The sequence below is a fragment of the Anoplophora glabripennis genome, unplaced genomic scaffold (assembly GCF_000390285.2).
Source record: "Anoplophora glabripennis isolate ALB-LARVAE unplaced genomic scaffold, Agla_2.0 scaffold407, whole genome shotgun sequence".
Classification (NCBI taxonomy): domain Eukaryota; kingdom Metazoa; phylum Arthropoda; class Insecta; order Coleoptera; family Cerambycidae; genus Anoplophora; species Anoplophora glabripennis.
In genome coordinates this window covers 260,942-279,944 of record NW_019416501.1, presented here as the reverse complement: position 1 = coordinate 279,944, position 19,003 = coordinate 260,942, and the positions used below count along the sequence as shown (strand labels likewise).

General features: G+C 32.4%; 3 protein-coding genes across 3 annotated transcripts; all 3 read right to left on the bottom strand.

Moving 5' to 3' along the window:
- Positions 1-1,490: 1,490 nt before the first annotated feature.
- On the bottom strand, positions 1,491-3,254 carry LOC108910008 (elongin-B). The gene is made up of 4 exons (XM_018714495.2): positions 3,119-3,254; positions 2,896-2,989; positions 2,687-2,831; positions 1,491-2,623 (listed from the first exon to the last, which is right to left on the bottom strand). Exons 1-4 carry the CDS (start codon positions 3,119-3,121, stop codon positions 2,512-2,514), a joined length of 354 nt encoding a protein of 117 aa, XP_018570011.1. The 5' UTR covers positions 3,122-3,254; the 3' UTR covers positions 1,491-2,511.
- Positions 3,255-4,271: 1,017 nt separating this feature from the next.
- LOC108910005 (eclosion hormone-like) lies at positions 4,272-7,113 on the bottom strand. The gene is made up of 2 exons (XM_018714490.1): positions 7,055-7,113; positions 4,272-4,428 (listed from the first exon to the last, which is right to left on the bottom strand). The coding sequence occupies exons 1-2, from the start codon at positions 7,111-7,113 to the stop codon at positions 4,284-4,286; spliced, it is 204 nt and encodes a 67-aa protein (XP_018570006.1). The 3' UTR covers positions 4,272-4,283.
- Positions 7,114-12,359: 5,246 nt separating this feature from the next.
- LOC108910011 (eclosion hormone-like) lies at positions 12,360-15,737 on the bottom strand. Its single transcript, XM_018714498.1, has 2 exons — positions 15,487-15,737; positions 12,360-12,946 (listed from the first exon to the last, which is right to left on the bottom strand). Exons 1-2 carry the CDS (start codon positions 15,572-15,574, stop codon positions 12,789-12,791), a joined length of 246 nt encoding a protein of 81 aa, XP_018570014.1. The 5' UTR covers positions 15,575-15,737; the 3' UTR covers positions 12,360-12,788.
- Positions 15,738-19,003: the final 3,266 nt, after the last annotated feature.

Sequence of the window (19,003 nt, the reverse complement as noted above, 5' to 3'; positions counted from 1 at the left end):
GTGGGGGAATTCACCACATTACGAATGCAATAAATAATACGCAAGGGATTATATTTAGAATTTACCGGTCGTTTTGCCGATGTAGACACATATTTAATATTGTTTTGCATTCTAAGCTAATACCTGATATTATAATAATATTAATTTGAAATTTATTTCCTGTCCTTACGAAACTAAATTTCTTATCAGAAGAATGGTCTCCCATTCAACTGAGATTTTCGGTAAAACGATACATTATACCGATTTTCAACTAGTGCCCCTTTTTTATGTAGAATTGTCCATGGAATCTAAAAATGAATCCCAAATGATTATTAGGTCATTAGCGTAGAAGTTGGGGTCAAAAAATCCCACTACTACCCATTCCTATGCCATACTATCAGTCAAACGGCATTTTTTATTTCAAAATCAAATGTCTCGAAGAAAAATTAACGAATCGTTTGACATTTTTTTTAAATTAAAGCTTATTTGATGCAGATTTAGTGAAAGTTATTGCGAATGTCATCATCCCCTATTTTGGGGGTGGAAATTAAGGACGAATAGGTGAAAAAAGTGAAAATCGATTTTCTTCGTTCAAAAATCTTATACATATAATACAGTGAAATTAAGATACATTTTGGTGCAATCAATGCTCAATTGAAACAAGTTAAGGAAAAATTAATGAAAATATTTTCATCCCTATTTTAGGGATGGAAGTGAGGGGTGAGGGTGTGGAAAAATGAAAATTAAAGAAAATATACATAAAAGGTTTTTGTTGTCACTGAACACGAATAAAAGCATCACTAAAACAAAAAATCCTGTTCAGGAGCTGTTTTTATCATCCCCTGATTTAGGGGAAGAACTGAGGGGGGGGGAGGGGGGGATTGTATAATAAAATTCATTGGAAATAGAGTCTTTCAATTCTCCGATCTTAAATAACATGGTAAACCATTTTCTTGTCATCTGAACAGGAGTTTTTTGTTTTAGTGATGCTTTTATTCGTGTTCAGCGACAACAAAAACCTTTTATGCATATTTTCTTTAATTTTCATTTTTCCACACCCTCACCCCTCACGTCCACCCCTAAAATAGGGATGAAAATATTTTCATTAATTTTTCCTTAACTTGTTTCAATTGAGCATTGATTACACCAAAATGTATCTTAATTTCACTGTATTATATGTATAAGATTTTTGAACGAAGAAAATCGATTTTCACTTTTTTCACCTATTCGCCCTTCATTTCCACCCCCAAAATAGGGGATGATGACATTCGCAATAATTTTCCCTAAATCTGCATCAAATAAGCTTTAATTAAAAAGAAATGTAAAACGATTTGTTAATTCTTCTTAGAGATATTTGATTTTGATATAAAAAAAATGCCGTTTGACTGATAGTGCGCCACTGTCCTACAAAAATTTGTTAATTTTACAGTAAATTATGTACATGTGTAAATGTTAACGCTTCACCAAATTTGAATCAATTTGTTACAAACATAAAAAAGATTTCATAATGATTTTAAAAACCGACCAATACGGCCCTGTACAGTGAAAACGGTGCTACTTAGACCCTTGCTCTCGAAGACAATTCTGAATTATTCATCGTGTTCTCTTTGTGGATAAAGTTTGATTCACTCGAACTGAAACACCCGTACTGTGTAGTACACATAAACAAATGAAAGAAAGCTCTTAGGAAACTCAGGAGGCCTTAGTTTAAGTTAGATATGTCGAAAACATCCTTTTGTAAAAAAATTCCATTTCTGTTAAATCCGGAAAAAGTTACTGTTCGAAAAGATAATATTTTCTACTACCGCTTGCGCAACATGCAGATACATTGCTAAAAATAAACATCCTACTTCGATACAGACCATCGATTATTCCTGAAAGATAACGGCTGGTGAGAAAAAAAAAACAAAAAATTGAAGCTATATATACAGAACATTTATTTAAAAAATAAATTAGTTCCAGGGATATTATCACATTAACAATAAAATAAAAATTACTCTAGTTACAGTTCAATTACCTAAAAGACTTTTAAATACCATTAAAAGCTGTGTACATGAAATGATGTTAACTAAATTGCGAAAAAATAATAATAGACAGTCTGTATTTATCCTCGAAACTATTGGCAAAGAGAATTTATTTGTAAGAAGTACAATAAGTGTACCCCGCTTACGATAATGTATTAATTAAGCTAGTTGCGTTATCAAACTTCTTCCTTATGAATTTTTTTTAATACCTGGCATCGAAATGAAATTAGAAACTATTTGGTAAGAGACGCGTTAAATCCTTAATATGTTCGATGTGTTTAGGACTGCCGCGTTCTCCGAATGGGAGGAAAATTTCTCTACTTAGCGCTCCGAAAAACTTAACTGTAAGTACATTTCTCGAATGATTTCCATTTTGAGACTCGAGTCAGATCCGGGCCCACCTATTTTTAATTGATATCTCTAAAATACGAAATCATCCTCCCCAAGGAGAAAACAGCTTGGCAATCCTTACATGTAAAAACGGAATTATTGAGGTTATGGTTATAGTTCAAGACGACTGCTCCTGTCCGTTGCTCTCCTGCGATTTCATCACGTCCGGCAGATCTGGGGGCACTGAGTATTGTACTAGATCTAGTTGTTCGAAAGGCCCATTATCGTCTCTGAAAATCGTATTTCAAGGCATGTTAAACACTACATTGAACCCCGAAAGCGAAAAAACTAACCTTATGGCAAGCCCGACGGTGGCAGGGCTCTGTGCCTTTGCAGTGGTCGAAGTCAGTCCGTAATCCTGTAGCATGTGACTATCTTCCATTACCGTGTTATCCTTATTGAACAGTTGTTGGTTGTGTGGCGGTATCTTAAGAATTCCTAAAGAAAATATCAATGAAATTAGTCACCTTCAAAAATGTCAAAATGAGAACATCAAAATTACCTTCTATAATTTTCTTCAGCTCTAAAACCGTGGTCGTGTCCTTGGCATCCGTGAAAATCGTTAATTTTTTTCGTCTGATCATCAAGAATACATCCTGGAGATCAAAAGGGACTCGTATTAAATATCATTCATCATTGTCGATTTAGGTTAAGTGTTGGGAATTAGCGGGCAAATAAATTGGAAATGGTAAACAAACATCCGTTATTTTCTTAAGAAAACTTACCATGATGGTGTTTTGATATTTATATTAAGGAGAAAGTGAGGTATTTATTTCAACCATTAATTTATTTAACCTAAACACACAAGCCAGACGTATCAAGGTGATGGAACTCGACCTGTTCCGTTCGCCACTTCGCCAATTCCCAATTCGCATCAAAACTGAAATTGTCGCATTCTGCATTATCGACATTGACAGGTGGAGGCGGGATATTTGAAGATACAAACAAATGAAGCTTCCACCTTAATTTATTCGAAAAGAAAGACTATTATTCTAAGTAGGTACCTCTCTTTTACTGTTGAATTTACGTAGGTACTTGCCCTGTCGTTATTTATTTATATACATATTTTTTTAATTTGACATATTTACGCCCGTTTATTATTAATCCGTAAATCGAAAAGAAAATTGTTTCTTTAATTTTATACTTTAACTTATTTTTAATAGAAATTACAATTAAATTATAATCCCATTTAATTCGTAAGGTTAGTTTCTGTAATAATCGCAATAGGTAGCATACGCATTAAGAAATTAGCATTTCACGAAAACAAATCTCAAATTTTTACTGCGAATTACCTGCTACACTAACAAATCGGTAGGACAGGTCTCTAAATACATTTATTTGCAAATAAGTGAAATTGTTTATGGGTACCTATCTACATATTTATCGTTTGTAATAAATATTTGAATTTTCCACATTCTTTACTACAGTTCTTATCTTTGAAATTTAAATATTTATTTGTTTAATAATTTTGGATTTCTGAGGCATGGAATTATTTTCTGAAATCGGAAATTTTATTATCTATCATTAAGCATTATCATGACGTGGCCAATTTTTTCACATCCTAATAAATATATTTACCAGTTAAATCTAAATATGTTTAGCCTTTATCTACGCGTAGTTTTAAATTTCGATGGACACCTAGGTAGGTACTTCTAATTCATAAACCTAATAAAAAAAATGAGTTATAGTCCAGGGGTAGCATCAAAACAGGCAACTTTTCTTTTCCCTAAAAATACTGCAAAATAAATATACAAAAAGTGTTTTCTGTTTTTTTTATTAAATTAAATTAGTGGCAACGTAGACATGAGCATTACAATTTGGCGAGATCAAATTTAGAATTGAAATCAAATTTTTTTCCATGATGAGGAGGCAGCATCAAGTGTCAGACTGTCAGTAAAGTCGTTTGAGGAAGCTCCCAAGCGTCCCTGGATTGTTGCAGTCTGGAGTCACCCTTCCGTTACTTGCTAGGCAAGCATCTCCACAGGCTCGACCTTGGAAGTATGGCCCAAACATTTGTTTGCACTGCACGCAATTTCTGGAAAAAGAAAATAAGGAATAAAAGATAATTTTTTAACTAATTCAAAAGTTTTTTGAGAATGACACTCCTTTCAAAATATTAATTGAAAGGATTAGCCCATTTATGCTCATACAAAATACAAAATTTAGAATTGCAATAGTCTGAATTTGTCCGTGGTTGTAAACAAACATGTTGGCACTAGTTTCTTTGCGGGTAAATTTTGTTTAAAACTTTTGTTATTCATTCCCGAGAAAAAACAAAAACACACTTGTAAAAATGTTTTTACATAAATGATTGCAAGCGGCTTTAATGTAGTTTTGATAATTTCTGGATTTGTGTGTTTACGAGCAAAAGTGTGCAGATTCAGACTAGTCTTTTAAGACCAGACAACTTAACGTTACTAAGCATGCAAGCTCCGTTTTTCGAATAACGTGAAATAATAGCAACCATTGCTAATCAAATTCGCGAAACGTCATTTTCGTCGCTAAACCAAAAAAGTGTCGGAGCGGTTCAGGGCCTTTTATGAAATCGGAACTCAGCCCGGAGGCCCCAATCTACATCCCCCCACCCTTAAGGAATGCCTCCAACACCAAATCCCCCTCTCAGGTCAAATCTCCCTCCTCCAAAGAGCCTCAGTGCTCCAGGTACTCTAGGAGGTCCGTGAGACAGACCAGCAGCGCTCCAAACAGCCCCAGGCCTATACTCGGCACCAAGATACCCTTCCCAAGGCCCATCCTGGGCAGGCGGAGCGAGGGGGAGAAGGACGAAGTCGAAGAGTATATAGGTAGGGAGTTCAGGTCTATGACTAGAGGTTTCTCCAAGATGAAGATGAGGGACGAAGTTGATTTAACTAGTGGAAAAAGTGAAAATTGCAGTTGACGTAGCTTGTTGCTTGATTTGTCTGTGAAAAACAATAAGTTGGATAGTTTTCATAGATTGTATTTTCGGTGTGACAAACGCGGTGCGATTTTCGTTCAAACGGATGTGTATTTTATTTGCATAAATTGTTTTTGGTCTGGGTCATAAATATGATTAATAAAATGAAACTTAGAAAAGTAAAACCATTGTCAGAGTTGAAATGTCTTTATTGTGTTAAGTAATATAAAAGTTATGAAGGATAAATATTACTCCATTGTACATACAAGATCCTTAAAGAGGATCGTCTTATTTAGGTAATATTACCCAAAGAATATTGTTAGGTATTCTTCTAGTATTGATATTTTAGTTAACGACGTAGTAAATTACATAGCAGTTAATTTACCACAGATAAGCTTATCGCTTCAGACTGGAAATTGGCAACACGAAAAGGATGCAGGCTCTTCTAAGCTGACATCCAGCAATAAAATTTAGCGTGGTAACTCTTCTACTCAGTAATAGGGGGCAGTTGTTGCCAAGTAATAAATGGTTATACAAATAAATTTAATGCATTTAACTATACAGAATGTTCGGAAATAGTGGTACTATTTGAGTACTACTTTGAGGTACAAGCAAAAACTGTTGTCTGATATCTTGTGTTGCCAATGCCTCACCCCCACCCATGGAGCGCTATATTCAGAACTAGGGGGGAATTTTTTATATTTCTAGCCATTTCCGAGTTACAAGCAAAAACCTTTTTTCTCATGCGTTCTACATTTGTATTTAAAGTTTTTTTCTATCTGTAATGATTAAACCTGTAAGTGGTTACAAAATGCAAACAAAAACCCTGTACCTACATTCGGCAACGTACTAGTAACCCACCTTGTATATTAAATAATTTATAAAAATTATGGCATCATCAAATATTAAAAAAATTATGTTACTAGCTGTTTAAAATATCATTATTAATCTGTTTATTTGGAAACATATTTTCTCCAGTATTTCAATACCAAAATATGAAAATAGTAGCTACTTAACGAAATTATGATGTGTGACACCGCTGCAGAATATCCAATCGTCTTAAGTTGACTACATAGGTATTCGTTCTTTCTTTAAAACATTTTTAACGATACCCACATCATACATTTAAGTAAGTAAATACAGTAACGCAAAAAAATAGGCATTGATAAAAAAAATTTCAAAATAAATCCGTGCGTACGCGTGACAACATTGCCAAACTGTTGTTTATGCGTTGCTAGGATACACGTTGCCATTGTCTAGGAATGCCGGCCGCTGCATTTGAATCTTCCTAAAATTCTGCTGGTGAAGTACTCAATTCGGAAATTTAAAACTGCTGCCCTATTCCAAGCGTTGTCTGTAGCGAACCTACATTGTCTGTGATACTACTCGTATACGCTTTTGATTGACACTTTCAGTTTTATTTAAATTTTGTAATCATCCTATCCAACGTAAAGAGATATAAAATTTAAATCGAACTAGAGTTCCCTTAACCCTTAGATAGATGTAGGTACATCATAGAGTGACAAAGATGCATAAGTAATAATAAAAATAATAGTGCACTTTCCCTAATGTGACAAGTAGAGCCTTGTAGATGGAACACTTCGGTGGTATTTCCCATCAAACCCTATATTATAAAATGATATGTGCCAAAAATGTAGGTTCACAAAGAGCACAATATAGGTAGGTATTTAAGTTTCACGACATGAAATACGGGCATTATTCTTTCAAATCATTTTCTTTCAATATTCTTTAAGAAATCAGTACTTACGTAATACATACGGCTAGAGATGCATTAGCTAGATCTTCTTTAATTGCCACAATAATCATTGATAGTAACAGCCCAATGAAACACTTCTGCAAAAAAGAAATTGTACAGGGTATTTCATAATAGATTACCTTCCTCTTTATTTCATCGTTCTCTCTGGTATATTTTTATGTTTATATACTAGTTAAATAAAGTTAATCACAGACATACTCTCACACAAAACACAAAAATATACAATACAAAAAAAGTACATACATTTTGAAAAAAACATTCAGTTTTGACGCAAATACTCTGCAAACTCTTTCATTCTGATGTTATCATACTAAAAATTGATATGTAACCGAAACATCCTTCTGCTGCTAACTTTTGAACCATTGAGTTTAAAGAATGTCTGTTAACTTCAGCATGCAAAACCGACGCAGGAAAAAAAATCATTGGATTGATCCTTTTTGGCAGAATCATAGAAAACATAGCACTTATAACGTTTACAAAAATTATTTATTTCTTAACGATTAGTGTAAACTATTTTATCGAATGAAAATAACAACGTTTCGCATGCTACTTAAAGAACTATTCTCTAAAAAATACGATACAAACCTCAGAAATTGTGTCTTTAATTTTTTCATAGAAACAAAAATATGCACAACCAACTGTCAGGATATAAACACGTAATTTTCATCAAGATTTATGAATGGAAAAATTTCTAAAGTGCAGAATATTATTGACAGTTTTGAGTACGACATTTTAAGTACCCTCATAAACATGGGCTCACCTCAGAAGGCCCGGTGCCCACCCCAGAAAAAAATATCTAATAGTATCATCTTTGTCACATAGATAAGTTGGTTACTTCGTGATGTTCTTTTTAGAATCAAATCAAAACGTGTTCAAATTTTATATCAGTAAGTCACTGATTGCGAGAACTCTTTTTTTAAGCAAAAATTATAGTTACGCCCATGCTAATAAAACTCAAAATTAGAAAAGTAACCACATTTTCGACCTTTCTCCTTCTCGCATAGACAAATAGGAATTGTAGTGATACAAAGGAAGCGCTTGTCACTTACCATAAAATATGTAACGTATAGTTCGTTACTGTTTTGTTTTTATGATCTAATTTTATGCAAAAAAGGGGTACACGATATAATAGGTATATAGTTCACAGTTGAATTGTTGCAATCATGGTTAATTATAATTAATAAAAAGTGTTCGGTTCAGTAGACTGCACATGTACAAAATTAATTTTCTATGAACTTTCATCACGTCCTGTGAAAACAAAGTACGAACCTGGAATGTACGGTTTACTGTCGGACCTTGGAATAAAACGTACCTACTTTTTATGGGTACAACATTTTATATAAATTTAAAAATAAATAAGAATAAAGAATTTTATCAGAACAATACATTATTGTCTTTCTAGATGGCAAAGATCTAGCCCATGATTTTGGTAAACAGAAAAGTGAATGAGATCTCGCTAGATACGTTTCGGGGAGACGAACGAGATACTTATAGTCCGAAATTCGGAAAATTTCGGCATCGATTTCAAAAGAGCTACAACTCGTGTTTAAGAAATTTCACTAAAGCGAACATCACAACCGTACCAAACCGTAAAAAATGAAACTGCACGCACACCAAACGGATTTAGCATGGACGTAATGGGTAAAATTTGGGAAAAACACTTACCATGATGTTTCCTGATTGAGTGGGCAACACAGTATGACAATGCCTACCCCCTACTTCCCCAATTTATACAGAGCCCCGATGGGGTTTCATTATTTATAGACGCAATTCATCATAACATATCATTATGAATGGTGAAAATAAGGTGTTTGTTAGGGCGCAAGAACTCGTGTAGGGTTTCATATTCAACTCGTCCGCTCGCGTTTCGCGCGTGCTGAACCCAAGGGCGGCGAGGGGGTCGAAATCCACCCTGAAGGAGGGTATTTCCAGTCTCGGAGATGTAGATTTCAGACTGACGGCTAAAATTATTCTTGTGTGGCACAAAAATAACACTCGTAAAAGGGGCAACACAGACCGTCTGTCTTTATTGATATAAACACTTGAAAAAATGAAGTGGGTGGATTTGAAAAAGTGTACGTGTTTTTGGGGAAACCTTATGATGGTATTGCCAGAGAATATAATATGTTCTATTAGAGCATCTGATTATACTCGTGATAAATGACAAAAATTATTTCATTTTGTGAGAAGTCGAACTACAACATTAAACATAATACCCTTTTTTATTTGATTGGGTATTTCTGGTAGATTAAACTGGGATAATTAATAAAATTCACTATTTTAGCTACAACGTCGATAGGAGAGGAGCCTCATGACATACGAACTCTATTCAGAAAATAACGGAATTTTATGTCTTTAGCACATCTAAAAGTTATCAAAGTTATGTATAAAATTGATTGTTGATGCTTATTTTTAGGCAAATATGGATAAAGTAATTGAAAATAGATGTGAAAATATAGAAATGGACAAGTACCCATGTTTATTTGTCAATAGTCTGCCTTTCATCTATACATTTCCTTCATGCATAAGAATAGTAAAGTTCTTAAAGAAGTTCAAGTTCTTGAATTACTGCCTGGGTTATTTGCATAAATTTATTTTAAAAAGACATGTTTTATTTTCATACAAACCAAATGTTAAAAACATCTATTGATGGTGGGAACTGATTTTAGTATTTGTAAACTGTTCCTTAATATTTATAGATATAAGCAAATAGCAAGATATTTATATTAAATAGTCTCACTATCTCTCGTTATTTACTTAATATAAACTTTTTTTAACTTTTAATATAAACTTAATATAATAAAACTTATAAAACTTTAACTTTTTTAATATAAAATAAAGATTATGAGCCAATGTTGATATCTTATGAATACTATAGGCACTGGCATTATAGGTACTCTTTCATAACATATGCATATTGCATAAGTATATGAATCTTTTAATCTTTTACCTACGACCACTACTGTAAATACTTAAAAACACACCGTCTGCGATCAATGTAAGATTCCTATTACGTACGGTAAAAAAATCGCACAGTTTTCCTAGCAACCGCCTAGCGACAGCCAATACAATACTGTTTGTATTGACCGTTGCTAGGCGGTTGCTAGGAAAACTGTACGATTTTTTTACCAAGCTGTGCGTTTTTTTTACCGTACGACGTAATAGGAATCTTGCATTGATCGCAGACGATGTGTTTTTAAGTATTTAAAGTAGTGGGCGTAGGTAAAGTATGTATGTAAAAGTAATACGTGGTGTAATGCAATTTCGCACTCATAGAATTACGCACTCGCCGCTACGCGGCGTCGTGCGTAACTTTTCCATACGTGCGTAAAATGCTTTTTACAACACTTATTACGTAATATACTATTACATAACATTTTTATCCTTAACATATAGTCCAGTTGGTAGAGGTTCGGCCTGTGTCAAACCTTGATAACCCGGAAATAACTACACAGGCTTACTTTAAATGATGAGTACAATAATACGCTAATTTGCTGACAAAGTATTTTATCAGGAAAAAAAGTTATTAACAATTTAATAGTGAAAAAAATTTTTTTTAGTAGTTTTCTTTAATTAACTCTGCGGGATGACTTTGTACGAAAAAATGCTTAGGACTTGATTTTGTTCGTAATAAAAATAGCTACAAAATGGCGGTGGTCCGATTACGAAATTTGCAGTAACAAAGCCGTGAGAAAATGTAAATTATAAACAAAAAGTGATAAAACTTTCGAAAACTATAGTTCAATATATATACAATAATTACGCTAAAGTCGAAAATCAGGAGAACAAAACTTTTTGTTCTATAAGGTTTTATACATCCATCGGCATCTGAAACTCGAAACTTTGCCAAATTTGTTTGAAGTTTTGCTGAGACTTGAAATTTGGTACACACATAGTGTAAACATGCAGAAACCAAAAGCAATTTGCAAAATTCAAGTATCTTCATTTTTGCAGTTTTGGTAAGGTTTTATATGTCACCCTAGTTTTATACGTCACCATTTTTTTAATTTTTGGAAAAATATATATGTATATTTATAAAATACACATAGTTTTTTAATTGTAGCTCGAAAACGAAGTAAAATTTCGCTATAGTTCATAGGAAAAATTATTTAGAGAATTGAATTTTCCATCGAAATGGCTTATTTAAAAAATTTAAAAGGAAAATTTTATGCAAAAAATCGTTAATAAACAATTTGAAAAAAAAAATTGTAAAAAGTGACGGTAAAAGTCGAGCTTGTAGACTTGTAATGAAACAGAAATGAAATTCATTTCAAATTAAATCATTTTACAAATCTAAATGTTTTTAAATTCTAAACAATATTTGAGTATAATTAATAAGTAGCTTTTAAATTAAATCATTTTTGTATATTATTATAAATCTTATTAGAGATAGTAAAAAAGAAATATACTCGTAGTATGATAAACTGTAATTTCATTTGAAAAATCTCTCATAGTTTCGTATAGTTACAGTTGTGAAAATCTTTATTTATTATTAACAAATAAAACTTTTGAATTAATTTTTTATTAAGTAAAGAACCAATTCGTTGTAAAAATTATAAGAATTATAATCATTATTATGTTAAAAACGACGAAAATCTAAGAAATATTTAAGTTTGACATTACATTTAAAAAACTGGAAGGGGTGCATTTTCACTCCTATCTCCAATTTCCACCCTCTAATTTAATAGCACTCCGCGGTCTTTCATCTAATATGACCCTTTCAACGATTCATGCAATAAAATTGCTTGAACGTCATACATAGTTCCTATAACCCTGTTTTTTAAATACAATCAATAGCCTATATTTACTATGCAGTTTTGTTGCTTACATGTAGTGTGTTTTTAGAAAATTGTAAAATTTAAATTGATTATAGCACTTACAATGCTTTCTATTAAAAAATCAATGGTGCGGGAAATACCAAACTTTAATGAAAAACTAATTGAAAAGTCTATTACGAACAAAAGCAGCAGAATGGACTTTCACTATAAAAAATAATGTTGAGTACATTTTCCCTATATTTCAATAATACTTAACTTTTCATTTTCTTTTCAATACTTTATACCTAAACTTTTTCGCTCTCCCTGTTATGAAAGTCAAGAGCCGACACTGAAAATAATGTTTATTAAGATTGGTATACGATATTTTAACACTAAATTCAAAATTTGCTGTTGTATTATCTTCCCCCTGTGGGGTATACTGTTAATTTAGAGCAAAATTGGAACATGCGGAAAAGATTATTTTTTATTAAAATACTCAAATCATTTCTTTAATATGTTAATATATTTTCACTGCCACCTATAAATGTATAAAAAAGTAAACATATTTATACCATTTTAACTAAAACTAAAATCACAGACAGATAAATTACTTTATGTTGTTGTCATGTTTATGTGTTATTTACTCATAATACTATGTTAAAAATACCCGTATTGTCAATTAAAACATAAAAAACTTTCAGCAAAACAAAAATGATGAGCATTAAGACCAGAACTACATTTGCCTACAAATCAGGTAAAATAGATAGGTACATTTTTTAATACTTTGAAACGTTCAGAATCTGTTTTTCCTAAACTTTTCCGAAATCTATGAAACTGAAGCTGATGGCCAAAATCTCATCTTGTTCAATAAATATAATAAATACAATACAAGAATTATACAATGTTGACTTGGCACATACAAGAAGAATATTGTAAGTACAAACGGCCAATGTCCAGACTTGATAGGACTAATCGAACTTGTTCAGAAACGGGGCGATGGAGGCTATGTCTTCACAGTCCGGTATGATTTTTCCCTTGAACTTAACACAGGCGTCTGCACAAAGCTGACCTTCGAAATAGGGACCGAACATCTTCTTGCACTGAGCGCAGTTCCTTATACATACTCCTACAACAAAAAGATTACCGTGAAAACCAAAATTGCTGCATGAAATCTGTAATCAAACGCGAGTAGGTAATAGTATGTAGGATAAACAACATAATGACAACATCAGTGGAATCTAAATATAAAAAACAAAAGCATATATCCGTCAATAAGAAATGAAGTCATAATTTTCAAGTTTAATTATTTTTCGAACAAACAAAGGTCTTGAAAATTGTTATGGAATTGCCCTATTACCTCATAGCATGTTATTTAAGTAAATATTAAAATTCAATGCAGTTTTATGCCTCGAGAATACTATAATCATACATGAGTAAAATTAACATTACTATTTCAGTTGCCCAAACACTACATGAATTCCAATGACAGTAACAGGAAGTTAAAATAACTAATGTTTTGGTTATTAATGTTTAATTACTTTTGAAAACCTTGATAGAAATGTAGTATCTTGTTTTTCTCCAAAAACCTTGCGGGAAAATAAACATGTCAACATCTAATCGACGATTAGAATTGTCTGCGTTATTTCCTTTTGATTTTCCACAATATAATAGAAGTGGTACATTTAAAGAAACGTCTTGTTCGTATTTGATTTACGGATTTTGTTATTAAGAAATGAAGGCAGGTTAGTCCAGGTTCTAATCTTAAAAAAAATTAATCATATTACTTGAAATAACGATGTTTGAAGTAGACTTTTGAAACTCGGTCCAATGATTTGTTTAATTAAAGGCAAAGGATTTGCTGAATTGGCTTAAAAGTACATCAACCAGGTAAAGGTGCGAAAGGACCCCGCAATAATCTTATGGAAATTGGGTTTCTGTCAAATTGTCTGAATTTTTGATATGTTATAGATTTTGTCATCCTGAACAAAAGTCTCCATGGGCACAAAGTGCCAAAATGAACATTTTGGAAGCTACGGAGCTGCCAAAGCTCCCCTGACCCTTTGCAAAACTATTCATTTTCAATACTATTTACAGATGTCAAAAGCATATTTTAATTATTCTAATATATAGGGTAATGTTTTTGAGGTCACTGGATTCAACCCTCATGTCAGATTGGACAAATTGACCGTTGACAGCTGTCAATACACTGTCAACGAAGAATAGAAAAGTAAATATTCTCTTTTTACATTGAGAGTTTGGGCTTTTGAGGGAGCTGAATTCAATTCTCATGCCAGATTGGCAAAATTGACAGTTGACAGCTGTCAATTGACTGTCAACGAGGAATATAAAAGTAAATATTCTCTGTTGACATTGAGAGTTTGGGTTCTTGAGGTAACTGAATTCAATTCTCATGCCAGATTGGCAAAATTGACAGTTGACAGCTGTCAATTGACTGTCAACGAGGAATATAAAAGTAAATATCCTCTTTTCACATTGAGAGTTTGGGCTTTTGAGGGAGCTGAATTCAATTCTATTCTCAGATTGGAAAAATTGACAGTTGACAGCTGTCAATTCACTGTCAACGAAGAATAGAGAGGTAAATATTCTCTGTTGACATTGAGAGTTTGGGTTCTTGAGGTCGCTGATTTCAATTCTCATGCCAGATTGGAAAAATTGACAGTTGACAGCTGTCACCGGTCAATTTGTCCAATCTGACATGAGGGTTGAATCCAGTGACCTCAAAAACATTACCCTATATATTAGAGTAATTAAAATATGCTTTTGACATCTGTAAATAGTATTGAAAATGAATAGTTTTGCAACGGGTCAGGGGAGCTTTGGCAGCTCCGTAGCTGCCAGAATGTTCATTTTGGCACTTTGTGCCCATGGAGACTTTTGTTCAGGATGACAAAATCTACAACATATCAAAAATTTAGACAATTTGACAGAAACCCAATTTCCATAAGATTATTGCGGGGTCCTTTGCCGAAAAATTGAGCGTCGAAAAAAAAACTATCAATAAAAAATCATCAGGCCATTTCCATTAAAAACTGACAAAAGTTCCGAATATGTTCAAAATGACCAAGAGCATATTCTGGATTCTGGAATCAGAAGCATCAAACATGGAATTTGAAGAATTTGCTTTTAATAATTTGCAAGATAGTGTTTTTTCTGAGCTCCGATTTTTAGTATGTATGATTTTACGTTGAAACTGGTTAAAAAACACTTGCCAACCACAAATAAATAAGTTCTTACAATATTGCAATTTTTTTCTATTTTTTTTTTGTATGAATGTATGTATTGTTATTGTAAAATCAAACATATTATTATTTTTCTGAATATGATATTGCTTTCTCTCTGTGTACATATATCTAATATTTTCCAAAATCCCTATTGCCCAGTGATGATTAAATTTGATTCAATAACGATGAAAAAAACGAAAATGGGTATTTTTAATAACCACAAATTTACGAAACAAGTGATAAAGTTTACCTATTCAAACTTGGACTACCCTAAACCTATAATTACTTCAAAAAAGTCACTTTTAACAAATATTTCACTTCCAACTTTACGAATTCGATATTTAAAGAAATCTAAATATATTTGTTGTTGTTATTTTGATATTAAAGTCATGTAACACCCTTGCTAAAGAAAAATGAGACATACCAATTGGGTTCGCCTCAGCTAGAAGCACCATAGAAGCAAGGAGTAAAAAGGCAACCACTCCTAGCATCTTATTCCTTTGGCACACCATTCCTGCAACCGATTTCTAAATAAAAATCCAAAGAAGACCCAGTGATTTACATGTAAACAACGTCGCACGTGTCGTTTTCTTCCAAATACCAAACGACGTACACCCGCTTGAAGAACTCGCGCTCAGGAGGAACCCAGAAAAAACCCGTCGGTGTCTACGGAAAACCACGTGCAACGTAACTAAGATCATGGTGTTCGGCGCCGTCTTAAAAGGATTTTGAACAAAGGTGTAAAATCCCCCGGATTGAGATTAATCAAGCGTACATAGGTGGAAGTAAAAAAAAAGTAATGCAGCAGACCAGCTTGTCGTTTCACTTTTACTTTCGTCTTGTTCGAGCCTAGTACGGGTGCTAGACGAAAAACGGTGAACGTTACGTGAAGAGAAGATTAATTGAGCCACTGTTAACTTATGAGGAGCCTGCTCTGAATATTCGGCCTGATTACGCACGATTACGCTAGGTTCCTGCAATAGCAAATATTCATTTGTTAAAAATATATATTTTTTTACATATTTTTTGGTGAAGTCGAGATGTAGTATGAATAGTGCTCGCTAACCGACTCAGTTTCGTCCTATCGGCGCATGACGTCAGCAACGAGATGCAGACTTCATGGCTCATTCGATTTGATGCAAATACATACATATATTACTTACGAGTATAATATAAACAAACAATTTAAGTTGATCGTGATACGTAAGATATGTAATTTTCACAAAAACTCAGTTTAAGTATGTAAAGTCTTATGGCGAACCTAATCTAACCTTAAATACCGTGTCAAAATATTTTGTTTAAAGTTTGAAAAAGCGTTATCTGTTTTGCACAATGAGATGATGTAAAGTTTAGGCTTCGTCAGCTCTGGAAATGTAGTAATTGTTCTAGTCAAGTTAAAAATATGGGCATTCAAGGCATATTTGCACTCTACAATATACAAATTTAAGAAAGTTAAAAGAATTTGCGGTTGTATATTTGGTTGTAAACTAGGATTGTTATATATTTGGTTATCTATTTATCAGTCTTTAACACGATTTTCCATGTTTATACGTTTTTTCCCCTTGAAAAAGTGTAATAATACAAGTTCTGAAAGAAAAATGTTGATGTAATACAATACTAAATAATGTCTTTTTGACTTGGTACTGTTCTATATTAAAAATAAACTATTATTTAACTCTTGCAAGACAATTGAAGAATATGATAAAAAAAACTTAAAAATACTCAAATATAAAACAATAGAACTGAGAAGTTTCCTATTGGAGTGATTTTAAATTAATATAATAGATGTCGCCCCTTCCTTGTCTTGCGAATACGCCTTAATTTCGTGATTCTCGTTGGTGACGTCACCACATACGTCGGGCATAAGCAATGCTATTTTAAAAATATTTTGTGTTACATTGGGTGGCTCAAAAAAGTTGAGTACCATACATAAGGTTCTAATTTGATCATCCCTGTCCCTCGTCATAGTACAGGATGATCAAAGACTATCGCTTTGTAGATGCTCTCAAATGATGTAGTTTGTATATCTACATTTTTAGTATTTTTTTAAAAGAAATAAAAGAAATCATATAATGTAAAATCAAGTCATATTTTCACATACATGCATTGCATAGTAAATGCATTGTATTTTTAAATCAAAATACAAACGGATTATAATTCTACAATTTTTCTTAATCCTTCTCATTTAATTTTATTTAAATAAAATATAATAAAGCAAGAGAACTTTGAAAATTTCCTCTACTATTTTTTATCCTCGATTTTGGATACATGTCAACATTGGTTCTTATTTTTCTTCGTTTAGAAATTCGAAAGACCAGCGATTAAGAGATAGTCATCTTCAACAGGATTTACAAGAGACATTCTTAGAAATAAAATGTGTTACACTTTTTCACTTGGAATAGAAATTAGTAGATCATCATGTACTCAACTGATTTTCTAAGAAACTTGCACCATAAAATAACCTAGTTGTATATTTCATAACAAATTTCGCTGATATGTTGCAAAAGATTTATGCATTTATATCATCAATTTGTTAATGGGAAAATAATTCTGTTGAACTTAAAATATGACAGGTCATATACAGGATGTTTTCTAAGTCCAAATCATATCCGCGGAAGGTTATTCGTTAAGTTATTTTAAACCAAACAGTCTAAATGAACAAGAATCCTAGTATTGGTTTTCTACATAAAACTTATTGAAATAAAATAAATGGAGATATATCTGAAATAAATTTAAAACTGTTCATCTCACGAAAAAATACATTGAAATGCTTTACTTTCGGAATATAATTTTATACAGTGTCCCTGCATGAAATATACGCAAATTTTAACCACGCACCTAATTTAAAACAGCAACCTCTTAAAATTTTAAGTTGCAAATTTTCGTTACCCGTACTTCAATCATAAGTCTTGCACTTACTTTAATTAATAATAAAGAAGCACCAAAAATGGGAATTTATGCTGTTTTTTTAACGAAAAGTTTTAAGACAGTGAATCATTCCATAAAACGTCACGTATATTACGTTGGTGTTTCTTTAATTCATAAGCGACTCGTTAGCATTATTTTAATGGATACAGAACACCGGATATGAATGTTTTCAAAAAAAAAAAAATTGGCAAAAGTAGTTTCTTTTAATGACTAAAAATGTTGGCACTTATTTCTGGGACACCCTATATACACTGTAACATTCAAAACCCAAGCTAAAAGTTAAAATAAAATAATTGTCGCAGAAAAATTAAATTTCTTGTACATCCTTAAAGATTTCAATGACAATTATTTTTCTCAAAAATATGAATAACACTAAAGAGATAAGTGACATTTTTTAACTTAACGGCTTTTATCTCAAACCTCTGGTTCGTTAAAATTTTTGATCTAAAATGATGATCATAATGCTCTTAGAATTGCATTACTTAATAATATTAAGAATGTATGTAATTTTTTTAACATTCAAGAAGAAAACCAGGTACTCCAGTAGCGGACTTGCCCACGGTGTTACTATAGCTGTTTGACTTTGATAATTTATAATAATTTTTGTTTCTTGGAAACAAATATAGCTATTTATAGTATGATGTACCTAAGCGCATTTTGTGACGTCGGTAACGAGACTCGACTTAATCAAGATATAAATTGGCATTGAAATACAACCAAATTGTTGTGGTTTTTCTAATAATTCACCACATTTCCGGAGCTATTGTAGCGTAATCATCCTCGCAGCATATTGGGTGTTCAAACTGGACATAATATTTAAGGTTATGTTCAGATTTGGATCCTACATTCTTAAATTGATTACTAAACTATTTAAACACGTTTCATTTCAAACGTAAATGTGGGAATTACATCTTACAAACCACGATCAATTTAAATTGTCAGAATATGTAAATATATAATTACTATTTGTGTCAAAACGAAATCCTGCATCTCGTTTCTGACGTCATGCACCG

Bases quoted from the DNA above. Each gene is read 5' to 3' on its own strand.
- LOC108910008 (XM_018714495.2), bottom strand. The intron at 2,832-2,895 runs GTAATTTTGATG...TATTTTCTTTAG, and splicing joins GCTGAAGAAAATTATAGAAG to GAATTCTTAAGATACCGCCA. The intron at 2,624-2,686 runs GTTAGTTTTTTC...TACGATTTTCAG, and splicing joins ACCGTCGGGCTTGCCATAAG to AGACGATAATGGGCCTTTCG.
- LOC108910011 (XM_018714498.1), bottom strand. From the start codon at position 15,574: ATGGTGTGCCAAAGGAATAAGATGCTAGGAGTGGTTGCCTTTTTACTC. The intron at 12,947-15,486 runs GTATGTCTCATT...TTTTTGTTGTAG, and splicing joins AGCTGAGGCGAACCCAATTG to GAGTATGTATAAGGAACTGC.
- LOC108910005 (XM_018714490.1), bottom strand. From the start codon at position 7,113: ATGATTATTGTGGCAATTAAAGAAGATCTAGCTAATGCATCTCTAGCC. The intron at 4,429-7,054 runs GTAAGTACTGAT...TTCTTTTTCCAG, and splicing joins TCTCTAGCCGTATGTATTAC to AAATTGCGTGCAGTGCAAAC.